Source organism: Buteo buteo, chromosome 4 (genome assembly GCF_964188355.1).
Source record: "Buteo buteo chromosome 4, bButBut1.hap1.1, whole genome shotgun sequence".
Lineage (NCBI taxonomy): Eukaryota > Metazoa > Chordata > Aves > Accipitriformes > Accipitridae > Buteo > Buteo buteo.
The window spans coordinates 33,942,417-33,960,687 of NC_134174.1; the positions used below are offsets into that span (position 1 = coordinate 33,942,417).

The 18,271-nt window shown below is 44.5% G+C and overlaps 1 protein-coding gene across 3 annotated transcripts in view; it reads left to right on the plus strand.

Moving 5' to 3' along the window:
- Nucleotides 1–16,873, plus strand: part of TUBGCP2 (tubulin gamma complex component 2) — a 38,023-nt gene extending 21,150 nt beyond the window's left edge. For all 3 annotated transcript variants that reach the window (XM_075025478.1, XM_075025479.1, XM_075025480.1), the window contains 7 exons: nucleotides 135–307; nucleotides 1,711–1,839; nucleotides 3,256–3,376; nucleotides 7,889–8,032; nucleotides 8,641–8,769; nucleotides 9,629–9,792; nucleotides 16,460–16,873. In XM_075025478.1, coding sequence (XP_074881579.1) covers nucleotides 135–307; nucleotides 1,711–1,839; nucleotides 3,256–3,376; nucleotides 7,889–8,032; nucleotides 8,641–8,769; nucleotides 9,629–9,792; nucleotides 16,460–16,565 — 966 coding nt within the window. In that variant the 3' untranslated portion in view covers nucleotides 16,566–16,873. The remainder of the gene's footprint in view (nucleotides 1–134; nucleotides 308–1,710; nucleotides 1,840–3,255; nucleotides 3,377–7,888; nucleotides 8,033–8,640; nucleotides 8,770–9,628; nucleotides 9,793–16,459) is intronic.
- The last annotated feature ends 1,398 nt before the right edge of the window (nucleotides 16,874–18,271 follow it).

The following is an 18,271-nucleotide window of genomic DNA, read 5'->3' on the forward strand; positions in this document are numbered from 1 at the left end:
TTCACTATTGCTTCCTAGGTCATCTGATTACTTAAGAGTGACTCTAATAATTTGCACTTCTGCCACACGTCTGTTGCTACGCAGTAGTTGTGAGTATCCTGGAGCTTCATTTTTTTCCTGCTTTTCCTTTATAGATTGATTTGATGCCTCATGACCTCATTACACAGCTCTTGAGAGTATTGGCCATAGAAACAAAACAGGAGAAGGCCATTATCAGTGCAGATCCCACAGAGCTCACTCTCAGCGGTCTGGAAGCATTTTCCTTTGACTACATTGTTAAGTGGCCTCTGTCCCTTATTATAAACAGGTAAAGTATCAATCCACTGAAGGAAAAAAAAGACAGAAGCTTTTGCATTGAGGTTGAAACACATTTCCACACAGCAAAATACTGGAAAGCTTGTATCCTTAAAGTGATGTTTTAAGTTGCTGACTAGTATGGAATGCTTTGGGGTTGTTGAGCCCTGCTTGCTCCACTTGTAGGCTATGGAATATGGATTGTATCTTCAATAGAGCCCTACTAGACCATGTCTAAGGCATGCTTGGAAAGTCAAGCTTTCATTTTAAATGGTGGGAAGACACAGATCAAAGGATGCTTTCTCAGCCTGGTCCCTGTTATTACTTGTGACTGGTCACCCAGTTTTCATTTGTCCATGGCTTTCTGAAGTATCTCCCCTGAGAACATGAACTCTGGCAAGAGGGTTTCCGTGCAAGAATTAAGCATTTCTCAAATGCGGAGAGCAGAACAAAATGCATTTACTGGTATCCCTGGTTGCGAACTAGAAGGATACAGGCTGTTGCTAGAATTACTATAGCAAGCTATTTTGCATTTAATTGAGTTATGAGGGACAGGATGGTTCATTTTTCTGCAGGGTTTTGCCCCCTGTTTCCCTTGAGAAGCACTGGCAGACCTGCTACTGTGAGCCAAGGCAAGTAGGACAAGCAGTGTTAACATGAACAGGGTGACAAATGTTGAATTGTTAAATGCCAACAATTAGTTTGTCCCTTAATTTCCCCTTTAAAAAAAACACTTGACACAGTGGGACTTTATTAATGATGTGATGCTTTTGAAATTATGTCTTTTTCTTTCAAATTAAGTGTATTAGCTCTGATGGTAGCTGGTGGAAGTGAAAATACTATTTGGTAAGGTTCCATGAACTGTATCGACTGGAGCTCTGTAGACACCTACACCAAAGTGTCTGAATGCAGACCTGAATCCAGTCCCTGAAGCTATAAATAAGCATACCCATCTGCTTCTGACAGTGCATTGCTGATGGGGTATTGCTGCCTGTAGCTTGGTTACAGCTTTTTCTTCATCTTTTTTGGAGAATCCTAGTGAATTGTTTTGGTGATCATAGCAGTCTTAGTGCAGTGGGTACATGACCGCAGGCTTTCAGCCCTCTGTCCCAGCATCTATGTGAGTGACCTTTCTGCAGGTAGCTCGAGGGAATTGAAGGAGGAGGCTGGTGATGTACCCACTGGCAGGAAATACGGAGGAGGACCTCCTTGGAGAGAAATTCTTTGGGATGACAACAAATATGATTATTTTTTTTCTTTGGTTCGAATTGTTTTAGTGCGGATCTGTGTGCGTCCTGAAGGCGTAAGGAACATATTGTGTAAAGTCTCTTTGCCTTTGAGCAGCCTCAGACTTCACAGCTTAGTCTGTCAGTCAGAACAGGGCTTAATCTGAATGCGTTTCTCCTTTCTTTCCAGGAAAGCACTGACAAGATACCAGATGCTTTTCAGACACATGTTCTATTGCAAACATGTGGAAAGACAGTTGTGCAATGTTTGGATCAGCAATAAGACGGCCAAGCAATTCTCCCTACATTCAGCTAAGTGGTATGGCCTTTTTGTCTGCTGGATCAGATGTGAAGTTTTGGGTTTTCTTCTTGCTAGTTAGATATGTCGTGACATGGATCAGATCATTTTGACATGAAAAAGATCCTTACAAATTTCTTACAGGCTGAGAGATGTCAAAATATAACAATTTAGGTTTCAGTAGGAAGTGTCTGCTCAATAATCTTTGTGCTGCTTGGCTCATTCCTCTTTGTTGGCATGAAGTTTTGGAAAGGAAGAGATGGTCTTTACGGTTAGCTCATTATACACTGAACAGTTACAGCAGAGGACATCTGTGCATATACTGTCTTGGTTGCTACTTTAGCATCAGCAAGATTAGTAAGGACCCCAGTAGTTTACAAGCAACATTCTTTTCTTCTGGCCAGACCACTAGCAAGGACTCATGACCTTCACGCAGCTTGGCTAATGTTTGGGGTTTTGGTGTGATACAAATTGAATGAGGTAAAATTGGTGGGCTGTTTTCCCAGGAAATCATTCTATCTTGTTCCATTTGTGAGGGTAGATTTTTGTCTTTGGATCTGCACCCCAGGTGCTGGAGGTGCCTATTTGGAGAGTGAGGCAGACCCCAGCATTGCGGGTAGTACCTTCTGCCTTGCCAATGAGCACTTTCTGGTGACAAGGTACCCTCGGCTGCCTTGGCGCTGACCTCAGCCATCATGATGGTAGCTCTGGTTCTGTAATTGTAGAGGTATTAGTGGAAGAGACCTGTGAGAGTCTCTAGTCCAGCCTCCAGCTCACAGGACAACTGTGATCAGCAGGGGACAGGACAGTCATGGTTGAAAACCCCTAGGGTGGGTATCCCCCACATCTCCAGTGACCTGTCCCAGTTTGCTGAAGTCAGTTCTTAGTTTGCCATCACAGAGCCTGCATAAATTAACATTGAAAGAACCTCTATATAATCCTACCATTCTATTTTTAAGGTGAAATTGCATTAAATACCCCAGGTAGCAGGTGATTCGATTAAATATTTGGATCCCCTGAACATATTGATGCAAGGCATAGAATATTTTTTTCCCAGTAAGGCTGGAAAGAAACATGAACCATTTATCTTGTTAAATTTTGCTCTGCTAATGAATGCATGTCTCACTCGATAGCTACACTAGTAAATTTGCTTTAATATTTAATATTAAAATTTCAGTTGAATATAAGCAAATATTCAAAGTAATTGTCCAGTCTATAACAGGTTCAAACCTCTGACTCTAGTAATTGAGGGAAAGGCATTTGAATATGTGGAAAATAATCAGAAGTGGTTTGCATTAACTTTATAATCCCTTCCACACTGCAGCAGTGAATTTGCTAGGACAGAAATATTTAGCTCTGCTTGACTGTGCAAGCCTGGTGATAGTTCTTCGTGGCATTTGCTAGCTCTAAGATGTGTGGGTGTGATTTCTCCCCTAGGTTTGCTGGTGCTTTCACACTGCGGCAGCGGATGCTGAATTTTGTACAGAATATCCAGTATTACATGATGTTTGAAGTGATGGAGCCAACATGGCACATTCTTGAGAAGAACTTGAAGCTGGTGAGTGTATGTGCTTGAGAGAAGTTGGAATGGAAGTCTTAAGTTAACAAATTTAATAGAGGGGAAAAATGCCTATTACTGCAGGTGTCTGTTAAACATTTTGCTGGAGGCACTTAAAGTATCTGGGAACTGTTGTTCTTATCACACTGCAAAGGGTGCTGCTGTTCTACATCACCTTTCTGCTTTATTAGTCACACATCCTTTCTCTCTGCTGCATCCTTCTATCTATGCCCAGCTTATACTCTGCACCCTGTTATGTAAAGGTGGTGTTCTGCTGAACATTGCCTTACACAGAAGGAAAACTATGGAAAAGGAAGAAGAATGCAGGGTGCAAAGATCATAAACTGGTCCAGACATCTTCAGCTGATTCCTTGGCTGACTTATAGTGCTCTTAAAAGCCAAGTCTGTGCTTTCTCTTCCATGAAGCTGCCAAGGACTGGCATGTTAGGACTATCTGCTATAAAATAGGGCCTTCCTTGTTCAGGTGGCTATTCCGTATGTGTATTTCCACTGCAGGTGGGTAAGGCTGGAGAACTTTTCCACTCCGGTGGTATCTGGGAGAGGCTAAGCTCACTTCCCACTGGTTTTTATGCCTGATGAGGGGGTATCTGGGCAAAGCATGCCTGGCATCGTTTTGATTCCTTCCACAGAGATGTAATGTTCTGACCTGCGGGATTTTCCAGGTGTGTTGCAGAATATTTCTGGTTCACTAATCCAAGTCAGTGACTTCTCTAGAAATTAACTCTTTGCCCTAACAAAAACTGCAAGAATCAGTTTTTATCTCCTGACGGGTATGTGAGATGCCTTTATTATTTCACAGAGGAATACATTCTCAGATAATGTCCACCTGCCTGTTTTAAACCAAGAATGAGAAGTCATTGGGACCTTACCTTTCAGAACAGGCTGTTCAAGAAGCCCATAAAGGTCTTCTCATGTCTGGCTTCATTCACATCAGATTTTTTGGTTCCATCCTTAACAACAGAGAAAAAAACCTGTCACCAACAGATCAAGGGCTATTCTCTCTCTAGAGCAAACCCTTCTCTCCCTTCCTTTTTTACCTGACTGGTAAAGATCTAGACTGTCAGAGCATACAGAGTAACTGTGGAAGTTCATTAGACAAGTGAAGTATGGTGCCTGAATACTGGCGGATCAAGTGAAAGCCACAGCAATGCTGTAAATACATGTTGTCTTCCTTGCCATCAGCCTGGGCCCAGCCCATAGCTTCTTCGTTGCCTAGGAACATGTGCTGGAACCAGGGCACTGGCTGCCTCAGCTCTCAGCACCAGTGGACCTGCCTGGCTTCTTCTGGTTTCTGGCATACAAACAACTCTGTGGGTGGAAAAAGAGAGCAGAGATGGCATCTTAGGTTACTTCTGTACTGCTGCCTAAAACAAAGGCAGAGACATAGGCTGTCTGCTCCACATTACATAGCAAATGTCTCCACTGGGTCCTGTGTGGTCCTAACATACAATCATTTTGTGTTCTTCTAGTTTCAAGTGTTTGCAGCAGTCTGGGGAGGGCTGTATTGTAGCTGTTTTCATAACATGAAACTGCAGGGAAGCGTTGCATGGGCTGGGGTATGTCGTGAGGGTCTGTGAAAGTGCTCGAGGGTGCAAAGCTTGGTGGAGTAGTGTTGGAGGGCTTTGCCAAGGGAGGGAGCCTGACCTGCTGCCACCTCCTCCATGCCAGCAGACAACTTGAGAAGGCCATTAGAAAGTGCTATACCTGAGCTTTGTATGACAGTTGCCTTGAAATATGACACTTGGCACAGGCAAGGGCTGTGCCAGGCAGTGAACTTGTGTTTAATTAGAGCAGATGATCAGTGATCCATTCCTCAAGGGTGCTTATTTTGCAGCATAACCTTTGTGATGGCTGTAGTCATTTTCCTTATCCCAAGGGACACTGCGTTCCTCATGGTCCTTCTGAGTTTCGTTACCCACTGTGGTGCTGCTGTGTTGGGGCTGGTGTTAGGGTGCCCCAGCTACTGTGAGGAAACAGGAGGCAGATGTACATCACCTTTTTATTCTTTCCTCTGGTAGTCATCCTGTGATCAAATGCTTTTGGGTTGCACATCTTTTTCCTCTTACACCATGAAAAACATTTATCTGATGTACCAAACAGCTAAACACTCCTTCTGGAATCTGCATTAAGCCACAGCAGCTCTTTTGGCAGCTCTCTGATGAGCCTTGTGAATCTTCAACGTCAGCTGACCCTGTCTTAGTTTCTACTGTGTATTGGCGAATTTTTCTGGGGTCAGCTAACCAACATTTTTTGATGCCATGTCATCCTTTTTCCTAGAGAATTCACAGGAGGTATCAGGTTTAGGATTGTGAGCATCTCTGCATATTCTTGGAAAGGGCTTCTGGAGAAGAAGAGGTTATATGTCAAGCTCCTGGATGATCTGAGAGAAGTGTACTTGCTTCTTAATTTTGTTGTAAGTTTAGGTTTGCAAAATTTAATACTCAGTTTACTTTACTGGCATTGAGGCACTTGAAAAAGTTATCCTGTCCCAGGTTCTTCTAAACTGATTTCAGTCTCTGCTGATTCTAGATGTCCTAGAAGGGACTGTTAAACACAGTAGGCGTGCGGTCTGTATTGACGGCATCCACTATTCGGAAGAGGCAATCTCCTGATTCCAGAGTTTTTGCAAAGACTTTATGTCTGAAGATCCCTCTCTGCTTTGGCTCTCAGCCATTGAATTTCTCTGCTCCTTCAGAGATATAGCAGTGTTGAAGCATTTTTATTTCAGTTCCAAAAAGGAATTTGCCAATTTATACTGTTTCTCGGAGGAGCCCATTCCCAAGAAACCTTTTTGATAGCCCAAGCAGGCAGAATTTTTCCCTTCCTATGGAACATCTCTGAGCCTCTTTAGCCTGCCAGAGATGTTGAGGTAGCAGGAATAAAGTGACTTTGCTGGCACTGGGGAAGGGTGTTTCCATGGCTGTATGTCAAGGAGATCTGTCCATACGTTCACCATATGCTGCTTCATTTCTGAAACCTTGAGGGCTGCTGCAGTGTTTTGTAGAGCATTTCCACCATTGCTCTGTACATGAAGGGCTTCTCCAAGTAACAGTGCAGTAGCAAAGACTCAAAGTTGCCTGTGATGTGAATATGTACACAAGTCATCACTGGAAACCGAGAAAATTTTTTGGCAAGTTAGCAAAGTCTTTGAGACATAATCCAAATGTATGTTTGCCTCCCATCCTCATCAGCGTCCTTGAAGGCTTCTAAATCTCTGGGAGATGGAGCATGCCCTCTACCAGTGCTGGGGCAGGAAAAGTCTGCTCTAGACAGTGTTGTGATATGGGCACCTGTGAGTCAAACAACTCAATGCTGCCAGCTAAAGAAGCTGTTTCAGCAACCACTTTGTTATGCAGTCTTGTAAAAGAGCCGCTTACCAGGGATGACATATCCCCAGCTACTGGGTAAAATCTTCCTTGATTTAAATAAAAGCATCATTTATTTCCAAACAGAGGATACAGAACTGGCTCTTTAACATCCGTAACCTGCAGGCTGGGGTAGTTTTTTCCTTTCATTTGCATTATAGGAGGGAAAAGGATGATCCTGACTGGTCCCATGTAGTGCCTTATGCTGTTTTTTTGTCAGACTTCTCTCTTGTGCATTTCCACTTGAAGTTAAGGTGCTTTCTTCCTAAAAATATAACTAGTATCTTCACCTTCAAAACATCACTGTCTTCATCAACACAACTAGCATCTTTATTGCATTAGAGAGTGGCATTTATCCCTGTCCTGTACTAGTAGTTTAAAAGGTTATGGAGGAATTTTCTGGCTTGATCCTGATGGAGTGGTGCAGATACTTTGGCAGTTTTAGTCCTATGGTTCTTTCCTAGCTTGACTTGTGCTCTCAGTTTCAGCACATCCCATAATTGTACAGAGTGAGAGGGACTTTCTAATCTGTCATTTAAAACTCAAGACTGAAACAGCCCACTGAAGTAGCAGAGCTGGACAAAAATCTTACAGAATCCTTGCAACACTGCATGTCTCAGTTCCTTACTGTGCTCCTAAAACACGTTTCTGAATAACCTGTATGTTTTAAGCCTTGTAAACTTACTGACATTTAAGGTTCTTTGATTTATTTTCCTCTTTTCAACTTATTGTAGCTGACTTTACTGAGATTGTGAAGGTGGGAGTGGGCATGACAAGCAGATTTAAAAGCAAAGGAAGTGCATGTTCATAAAGCACATAACTCCATCCTGAGCCTCCTTTCCAGTGGAGGGTTTTTATGATTAAACGAAGCATAATTTGATTGAGAAGCTGGTGTGACAAATCATAGGTAAAAAGCCAGTGAAGGGCTGTTGAATGCAGTAATGCAAATACAGTCTCCACCCCAGGATGTTTCTTGAAGCTGGAAGGTACATAAGAAGTATCTGAACATGCCCTCGAGCATGTCTGAGAGGTCACTGTCAGAGGCAGGATGCTGGGTTAGAGCTTTGGTCTGGTGCAGCACAGCAGTCCTGGTTTGGTTTTTCATTACTGTGCTATCATGCCACAGGCATCTAATATTGATGATGTCCTGAGCCACCACACAAGCTTCCTGGATAACTGCTTGAAGGACTGCATGCTAACCAACCCGGAGCTTCTGAAGATCTTCTCCAAGCTGATGTCTGTCTGTGTCATGTTTACAAACTGCATGCAGGTATGTACAGCCTCCCTGTATTGACCATGCCACTGCCAGCTGCTTTGGGTGCCAGACAGCTATGACAGTCCTTTTTTCCAACTCAACCCCTCTTGTCCTCGATGCACGTGGAAGAGCCTCTGTTCCTCCTGCCAGCAGGCTTTAGAGCTTGACTGCTCAGACCCTCATCCTTTCTCCCAGATGGTTTCTGTGGCTTTTCCCTCCACAAAATTCTTTATGCTTTTCTTTTTCGGTGTTGGGATCAGCCTCATATGAACTGAATTACCTCTCTTCAGCCAGTCCTGCAGCAGAATCTGAGGTGTAAGTGGTAAGGCTCTGTAGTTTTTAGCATGCTCTTTTGAGGGTCAGGTGAGGACTGGTGATTGGACCCATGGAGACTGATCTCCATGAACACACTCTAGCCAGCATCTCAGGGAGCCCATAGCTTTAAAAAAACCCTACCTTCCTTTGGGTTTAGGGAGCTTTGTGTATTAACATTGTAAATTTAATCTCAGAGTTAGCTTTCATGGGAGTTAGCTGCAGGGCTAGTAGAACTGAGCCAGCCTCATGCTTTGCCATAATTGAAAAAATGGAATCTAACCGTTTCCCCAACCCTCTGCCCTTCCAAGAGGTTCACCCAGAGCATGAAGCTGGATAATGAGATGGACCGGCTCACCTTAGAGCACGGCACAATGCTGGGCCCACCAACAGAGGAGGAGCGTGCTGAAGAGACTGCGAAGAAGAAGCTTACTAACAAGGTGGGACACGGGATGGACAGCTGGGCCCTTTCCTCTGTGAATGCCGCCAGGGTTGCAGTCTGGTGAGGGTGGCTGTCCTACCTCTTGCAGGTAGACCTTACTAGTTTCTAGAGCACTAAGAATCTTTGCGGAATTGTGGGCATTTTTGAGGGTAGTGTGAGGCACTGATGGTGTTCTCGAAGTCTGCTTTGAAGACCCTGTCCCCTTAGCAGTCCCTGCACTTGTTTTTAAGTTCTTAGTTGTATTTTCAGCTGTGCAGTGGGTACCCACATACAGGCTTTCTGCAACTCAAGAACTTTCTTCTTTCCAGAACTAGCATTTTGTGATGGATGAAGCAATAAACTGTCAGGTGTGACTCTGCAGCCCATCCCTTTCACATCTGGGGTATTTGTCTTGTCCACATTTCTCCATCAATGCACATGTACTAAGCGATTTGTTTGGCATGCTCTGCTGTTAGCAGGCTGCCTCCTGTCCTGCTGAAAGCCCCTCTCTGGCACACAGCCAGTAGAGTCCATCACACTGCAAGGCAGAGTGCTCCAGAGGTTACAGCCTGTTGTAGGCAACACTCACTTTCTGCTTCCTGGCTTTTCCTCCTGCTTGAAAATAAATAATGACAACATATATTTGGAGATAACTCAACTGGGATCTACTCTGGGGTTCTCCCAGTTAGGCACAGCAAGGTTTTTAACTACCAAGGACCTTGCAACTGTTTTGAAAGATTTATTTTAGTGACTGAGCAATTGTTAAGTTGTATGGCATTATTTTTGAGCAGGTTAGGAAATAGGGAAGGAATAATTGCATCTCTTTGGCAAGTGCGAATCAGCAAACACATGGGGCCACTATGCGTTTGTCTTGATAGCTTTTAGCAGAACATGCTGACAACCTCCACCTGACATCCGGCTTCGAAGCAACGATCAACAAGTTTGATAGCAATTTCTCAACACATCTGTTGGACCTTTTGGACAAACTGAGCGTCTACAGCACCAATGACTGTGAGCACAGCATGCTCAACATCATCTACAGGTGAGCCGGTAGTTTTCTCTCTGTAACTTCCCCTCTTGTGGTTCTCAAATTCAGCTCAGGAAGAATAATTGCTGTTTATAACTGTGCATGTCTGCCCCATCAATGAAAACAATGAAATCACAATAAATATTGCTTTGCATTTCAACCCAAGGCTTCAAAAAAAGAACCACTTTCCTTTCAATTATGTGAAATTTGTCTATTAGTGTTGTAAATGTAATGCAAGTGTTAGTTTTCTTGGGGATTATCTCACTGTGTAGACAGTGAATAAGCTGGTTCCTGCATACAGCATAAGTATTCCAAGATGAGAAAACCATGCGAGGGATTGATCATAAGTGGCTATTTTGTTTTAAGTTCGTATCTTGTATTTATTGAAATAAGCATCCCTTAATATGTTTTTATTGTGGTCTCACCCGTACTTCCTACTTCTTAGAAATCAAAATTCCTCCAGTAATACCTAAAGGGCAGGTACACAAAATACACTGCAGGAAAAAGAGAGAGAGAGAGAAGGAGATTAGGTTTTGCTGCTAGGTTTATAACCTCTGTGTTTGTTTTTCAGTAAAATGAGATGCATGAGGCCTTCTTTGGAAAGATTAACATTTGCTTTTGCTATGAAAGTCATACATACTAGTGTTGCTGAGCTTTTTAAGATCTGTGTTATAGATTGCTGTAGCATGGAGGGACCTGCCCTGATACTTCTAGCTTTGAGGAACCACAGATAATGCTCTAGGAGCATTACCCGGAGTTGAGCACATGTGCTATGAAAGCAGAATGCTTCTCGCTCTGATCCTGCTATCACACTTCAGGAGCAAAACAGAAATAACTGCAACAATGGAGTTTGCTGCTGGGAGCAGCTTTTAGTGTTTGTGACTGGAATATGTTTTTCAAGAGTTAAGCACCCATGAAACCTAGCAGCCTGCAGATTGGAAGTGTTCAGCTGAGGCATGCATATAACCACAGAATAAGAAGGCAAGCAAGGGTCAGGAGTTGACATCTCTTGATTCAGAGAGTCACCTCGGTAGAAGTCACATGTAAGAGCTGCTGGGCACCATCCGCCTCACACCTGGCAAAGACTGTGACACTTCAGAAATGCTGCTTGCAGACTGTTAGGCACATATGAAAACCAATTCATTTTTACAGTGACTTATTTTTTCCAGTGAAGAGGCAGGATATGTATTGCGTATCGGCATAATTTTAAGAGGCTAGGATTTTCCTGAGTATAAAATACTTCAACACAACACTTTTTTAACTGCTTTTTCTATGTTTGTAAGTCTAATAGACACATTTGCACTGTTACGGTATGATGGTGTACGGTGTTACGGTGAGAGCCTAGCAAACTTGAGACTTACCTTCTTTGTTGTTGCTGTCAGCTAGGGGACAGAAAACAAAGCCATCCTAAACATCCATTAGTTTCTTCATGCTGTCTGTAAGGCCATGTGTAGCCTTATTTTCATGTGTAAGCAATTGTAAACAGCTCTTACAGGACTAGCCAGAAATTAAGGTCATTTTTAGATGTTGTTTCCTTTCATCTGTTTCTGAGGAAAGCCCTTGGTTTACTTTTACTCCCTATTTTTAAGAATGTTATTCATCTAAGGTTGTAATGCTTTTCAATAGTAGATATGCTAGGATCAGTTGTCAGTGATACGTAATTTTGTTCATAAATGTGCCTGATAACTGGTTAATCACATACATTTTCTTTCTTCCCTTGGTGCTGTAGGGTTTCATGGCACAGCCCCTTTGATATTTAGTGCAGAACAGGGTAGATCCTTATTTAGTTCTTTTTAACCACATAGGACTAAAGGGTACTTTGAGCTTTCTCCTAACTGTGCTTTGTCCTCTGTTTTGTTTAAGTGTAGCCTTATTGCTCCTCTGCTTTGTTTGGTTGGTCTTTGTGAACTGTACTTTTTGTTGGTTGTTCTCATCCTTTAACTTAATCTTCAGGAAAACCATAAGAATATTAACCTGCAACCATTAAGTTCTGTTTGCTGCCCTTCTGTACCAGATGTCTTTTATGGACGGCTGACAACCCTTACACCTCTGTTGAGATGTGCTACACCTGAAAACAGAGAGAGAAAAGGTTTCAGGAATGTTTTTTTGAAGCAGGTTGTTGTCCCCTCCTCATGCCCTGTCTCTTGAAGCTTTCATTGTTCTTTTCTAACAGCATCTGACAGGGTTGTCTGGGATTCCTGGAACCAACCTTTGCAAACACTGTTTTGTGAAGTATTCCAGCAGGAGACTGGGCTTCCAGTTATCTTTTATTTCTGAGAACTTCTTGACCAGCAACTACCATGCTTTTACACAGCCCCTGGCTTCCTGTGTTACCATCTGCTGCTCTATCTGAGATGTGGTCACGCAGCTGAGACCAAGGTTGAACAGTAAAACCTGTCATCCCTGTTACCATGGGTGCTTCCAGGAGTGGAGTCTAGCCCACCAGCTCCCACAACACTGTAGAGAATTACATGTCTTGTCTTCTCCCTTGTAGGATTGTATTCCTTATTTAAGGAGGACAGGGATGCTCACAGGCATCTGAAAGGAAGTGCAGTGCCACAGGACTGCTTGCTGCTCTGAACTCTCCTGCTTCCATTCCCTGTCAGGGTAGCAGCTTATCTTCCTACCACCAGAACTGCCCTTGTTGGTTGATACTCAGTCCCTGAAATGGGAAGGTAGGTGAGGACCCCTTCTCCACAGTCCTAATAACTCTTGATTCACTCCATCTCTGAAGTGACCAGAGTCAGAGGTCTCCTTCTCGTCTTGGAAATTCTTCAAAGACTTTTTTTCTGGCTGTGAGTGGAGGCCCCAACTGTACAAGTGATTGCTGTTCCTTTCACGACTAACCAGGACAGTTAAGTCTCTGCAAATCCTTTTAGGAAATGATGATGCAGCTTATCAGGGCCTTCTGGACATTTTATGTCAGCCTTCATCTGCCTGCGCATCACTGTTTATCATCATTGGACTGTTGTAGATTGCAGGCAGGATCCATCTGTAGAAAAATTGACAGGCCAAAGGGATTAAGCTCTTACACTCCCCTCGCTGCCATCACTCCTAGGTGTCACAGTAGCATCCAGAGTCAGGCTAGATTCAGGGATCGAGACCACAAGCAGTTGAGTCATCCAGGCAAGAAAATTTACTCTTTCCCAGTGCTCCAGCCCTGCCTCCTTTATAAGCCCTGCCTCCTTCTTTATCAAGGGCTTACATTTTTATCATTATCAGTACAAGTTCTAATAGACAGGCTTTTTAATGATGCTCCATCCAGGAGATCTTAATGGGAACTAACTCTATGATCCAGGTGCTTGGACATCATTGCGGGTGGCACAGGGCATGGCCAACACAGTGTTGAAGACCCAAGTTGCCTGCTCTTTTAATAGAAAAGCATCATGACCCCACAGTTCTTGAGTCTTGTAAAGAACGTATGGAGATCGTCGCATTGGTAGTATCACTCAGCTCAGTCCAAGGCTGGAGTATGTTCTCAGCTTACTCAAGAAGTCAACAACGTCAAGTCCTCAACCAGTCTATACACCATGCAACAGCAGAAGTCCTGCGGCCTTCCATCACACTTTTGCAACGTGTGATGCCAGACATTGATATAAGGCCTTTTCTGGCAGTAGCTCAGATGGTGTCCTCCTTCCAGCACTGCTCCTACACTTAGCATCAGAGGTTCCCCTCTTTTATCATTGCCTCCCCACCCTTGTGTCAACTTTATGCTTCTACCAGGATGGTGGGATGAGCTGATGCTGCGCCATGGAGGCTGGCTGTGTATCTTTTTCAGTTGTCCGTGGTCCATGGCGCCATGACCAGGAGCTATCTTCTGCCAGATGCCTTTGTGTTTCACAGACTGCACACGAGCATTAGCTGTGCCAGGAGGTGACTCCTGAGCTGTGGAAGCTCTGGAGCCCATTCTTCCAAATATGGAGAGGTTGGTTTTTACAACGAGTACATCCTGCTTCAGGAGAAAGGAGAAGTATGGTGATTCAGGCGGGTTGCAAGAAAACAAAATGGTTCCGTTCAAGGGCTGCAGAGGAAATACTTGGTCTTTATGCCAGTAGGACTGTCATCTCTATCAAGTCCCCTGGTTTGGACTGTCTGGGACCATGTGAGCCTTCACCAAGATGTTGGACATAGCTGGACCTTTACTGACAAACCAGATGTCCCTCCTTAACTGAAATACTGCATGTTAACAGGCCATGCAACAGAACCTGTCTTTCCATTTCTACAGGCTGCTCAGTAATGTTTAAAAGAGTGGAAGTCCCACGATGAATGCCCAGACATGACATTTAGCTCTCATTCAGTCTGTAGAGATTATTGGATTGAGTCCTGGACTCTATGGCAACAGGAACCCAAGAACCAGAGTGGAGACGGTTGCCATCTGAAATAACATATTTGACAGAGAGACGGAAGAGTTTTTAAGACATGCCAGTCTTTTCCTATAAATGATAACCTTTTTATATGACTGCTTTTCAAGGGTGGTAGTCAACATGTAAGATAGATAACAAAATATCCCTTTTATTCATAATTCTGGTATTGTGCTTTTATTTATTTGATCCTGGTTAATATTTATTCAGTTTACAGTACTGAGTAGCTGAGGCACAACCATCGTATTTGTAGCACCAAACAACAGAAGATGGAGATCCAGAGGGCTTCCTTCAAAGTGGGGAAGCTCACACATAACTCACACATCTTCAGTGTGCTGAAGTCCTGCTCAGGTGCCTTGGCTCCATCAGTAGCAGTGCTGACAGAGGGTTGGCAATGGCAGAAAATCTCCGAAGTCACTCCTTCACATCCCAGTAGTGAAAAGGAGAAGAATTACAGCATAGAGGACTTTGTCAGAAGGATTACTTGAAACCAGATACTTAGAAATCTTAGGCATCAAGTGCTGTTAGCATTCTTCAGATATCCTTCCTTTACCAGTTCAGAGGAAACGGCAATGATTGAGCTTAGCATAAGACCAGTAGGATGTATGAGATGATGCAAACCCCAGTTTGTTCCAGTTTCCAAACCCTGGAATAAAAGTTCCAGCCACAAAACAGGAAACTGAAAGTGGAAGCAGAGTTTGCAGAAGCATCACGCAAATCCTTAAGAGACAGTTAGAAAGATCATTTAACCCTAAAAACATAGCTGAAAGGGAAGCAAATCAAAATCTGCAATTCCAGAATTCTGCAATAAAGCAACTTTAGAAATGGAACAGATCCTCAAAGCAAGGTTGTAAATGAGTCCTGGCTTTATATTGGAATCAAAGTTTGGTAAATATGCTCTCCTCAGTGTCAGGTTTCCTTTGTACAACACTTAAAGGATGAAAGAGATGTAAGCTTTTCAACCAGGAGAGAGCAACAGATAAATTCCATCTGTCGAGCCTCTGTTTTCTGCAGTCACCAAAAAATGTCAAGGAACAATTTGTTGCCGTTTGTGTAAGGTTGTTAAGCAACATGAAACTCAAAATATTGTGCCCGTTCATTTAGTATTGGAGCAACTTAATTTGAGAAATGAAGAGAGTAACTTTTGTGTGATTCACAGGCTTATATTGACTATTGCTTGGTGTTCCCAGGGCACACGTTTTTAAGAGCGGCACATCTTAGTGGGCTTCGTAGTGCAGAGATCTGCCTAAGGAAGGTCACAGCAGGCGCGGAGCTGGGTGGTTTTCTGGCATCATTTGGATTATCAAGGAGACAGGATTATGATATCACTGATGTTGCCTGCTTTGGAGGGCCATTTACAAGTATCAGCAGTACTTGTGATTTTGGCTGAGCATCTTCTCATCTTCTTGAATTGTAAATCTGTTCGAAGCATACTTGTGTTAGCAAGGAGGTGGTGGTAATGGAAACTGCAACATGTCATGGTAGTTACAGTGCATAATATGGTGGATTTCATATGGGAACTAATACCAGAGTTCAATGGTGGTGAACTCTGGTATTAAGGAGCAGTGGGAAGTGGCCAGGAAGGTGTGGAGGTTTGAGGAGCCCTCACCCCTGGTGCCTTGTCCCCAAGTGACAGGTCACCAGGCTTGTGTGGTCAAGCTGTGCTTCTGGAGAAGAAGCTATTAGCAATTGGTCCTTCCTGGTGTATTTTATACATGTGTAAAGAAGAGGTGAAATTTAGCCTGTTGTCAAGGGATGAGCACAGAAGAGGTGTGACCGACAACCCCTGTGGCACAGTGCAGACATCCCCATCTTGCTCTGAACAAGCCGCTATGTCTACCCAGCCTGAGGCAGTCCCGTGCAGGGATGGCAGGTCCAGAGCTCGTGGCAGTGTGGCCCTGTTCAGCTGATGCCCTGGGAGAGGTTTCTCATCCAGGAGCCATGGTTGGGTAAGAGGAAGGCAGTGCTTGGTGGGGTGGGCAAGGGGGAGTGCGGCTGCTTGAGACGTCTGTGCTGCGGCGCAGACCCCTTTGCTGCACAGGCAAGCATCCCCCTTTCTTCCCACAGTGAGACTTGCTTTGCTTTGCTTCACACCGCTCATTTCAACCAACTTTGTCCTAAAATTCATCTGACCCCATAAAAGAGTACATATTTTTGGATCCCCTTGCTGCCTTCAAGCGCCTCGATGAGCACCTGTGCTGCAGCACTTGCAGCACCAAGCTCTCAGGGGCCATTGGCAGTGTGTTTGGCTTGCTGCGTGCTGCTGTTGGGCAGTGTTAAGCCAGCGGGCTGCCAAAACTTCTGGGTTTTTTGTCTCTCAGGTTGGACTTCAATGGGTTCTACACAGAGCGCCTGGAGCACATGTCTGCCGAGCGCAGCCAGAAGGCAGCTCCCCTGCTTCCCCGCCTGGCCGTACCTGCCCAGTGAAGCCCTGCTGTTGCCCCTTTCAGCCACCCCCTCTTCTGCACCAGCAGAGAACCGGACACTCACTGACTTCAAACTAGGAATACCCAACCCTCTACATTGACAGTGTGAGCTGGAAACAAACCATAAGGGTTGTCATAGAGAGACAGGGGAGTACTCAGTCTCCCGAAATGTACGTAATGGATTTTCTCTTCTGAGAGGCTTTTGTTAAGTCCTTTTTTTTTTTTTTTTTACTACATTGTAAAATGATGTATTTGTGTGTTGTAAAATAAATAAAAGATCAGGGTCTGTTAACAGAACTCAGGGTGCAAATTAGTCTTTTAGGTGACTAAATTTTGGTCAGCTCACAGAGATGTTGCTCAGCTGCCATGCGGCATTATTTTGGGAGGAGAGCCTAACAACTGGGGGGTTACTGGAATGAAGCTGATCAGCTGCTCTAACTGATGACATGTGGTCTGGAGTTGATGAGCAGGTATGTGACGTTCATATCATATTGGCCGAGTCCTCAACAGAGGACTTTCAGGGTATATTACGCAGTTGTGCAGCCATAAAAATTGCTTAAGCCAGTTTGGGAGCAGGTGTGGTAGAGGGTGAAAGAGAGGAAAAGTGTCTCCCAGGAGCAACCAGAGGCCTCAGTGGCAAGTGTGTGAACCTGGGGAGACGTGCAAGGGCTGTAGATACAGGGCTGAGTGCTCCTGTTAATGACCTAGCCTTCCTCTCCCTCACCTCCTCCTTTGCAGCGACCTTCTAGAGTGCGTTGGAGGGAAGAGCCAGGTTCTCTTTGCTCTGGTGGCCTAAAGCTGGTCCTCCAGCTTGGCAGAGGGAGAGAGACTCAAGGAGAGGATGGAGACCACCAGTCCTGAGTCTGGAGGACTGAATTCCTTCATCTGGAGGTTGAGGTTAAGGACCAGGACCTCAGCCAGCATCATCTGGCTCTTCAGGGAAGGCACTTGTGCAGTTCATGGGGAAGGGAAAGTTTCCTGTTCCCCCCACTCAGGTGGCCTCTTAGTCCGGGGAGGCTTGGAGAAGTTGACCTCGCATTTCCATTAAGTTTCTGTGGATCTACAGACTTCACAGCCTGTCCCTCAAGCATAGCGTGGAGAGGCAGAGGGGCCCAGGTCCCTGGAGGAACCTGCTTGCCTCCTGGTGCCCAACTTCTCAGGCTTGAGAGACTTCCCTGGCACCTCACTGTGTAACACACATTTTTTACACCCATGTGCACTGTGGTGGCTGTTGCAGAAAAAAACTGTTCATGCAGTTTAAATTAAATCAGGACTGAAGCTGTTTATAGATTAATAACACATTATTAACCAGCAAGCATTGAGTCTTAGCAGAAGTAATAGGTATTTCTGAAATGTTAATTTTTAAAATCAACAGCAGATTTGTAAGCACCCGTCTATGGGTAATCCCAAGAAGTTGCGCTCACATGCATTTGTGCACACGTGCAGATGGTTATGTGCACCCCTCTCACAACTTTTTTTGGGGGAGGAGGCACCCCTCTCTTGGGAGGGTGTCTCCCCTTCTTGCACACCCCTTCTGTGGGAGATGTGGGTGCTCCACCTCTACAGGATCCCATGCTGCTCCCTGTGACCTGCAGGTCCACATCTGAGTGAGAAAGCCCCCGGGAGGTCACCTACACCCCGGGGCAGGGTCTCCCCTGCTTGTTGCACCCCGTACCAACAGTGCACTAACTGGATGCAGCCCCCTCA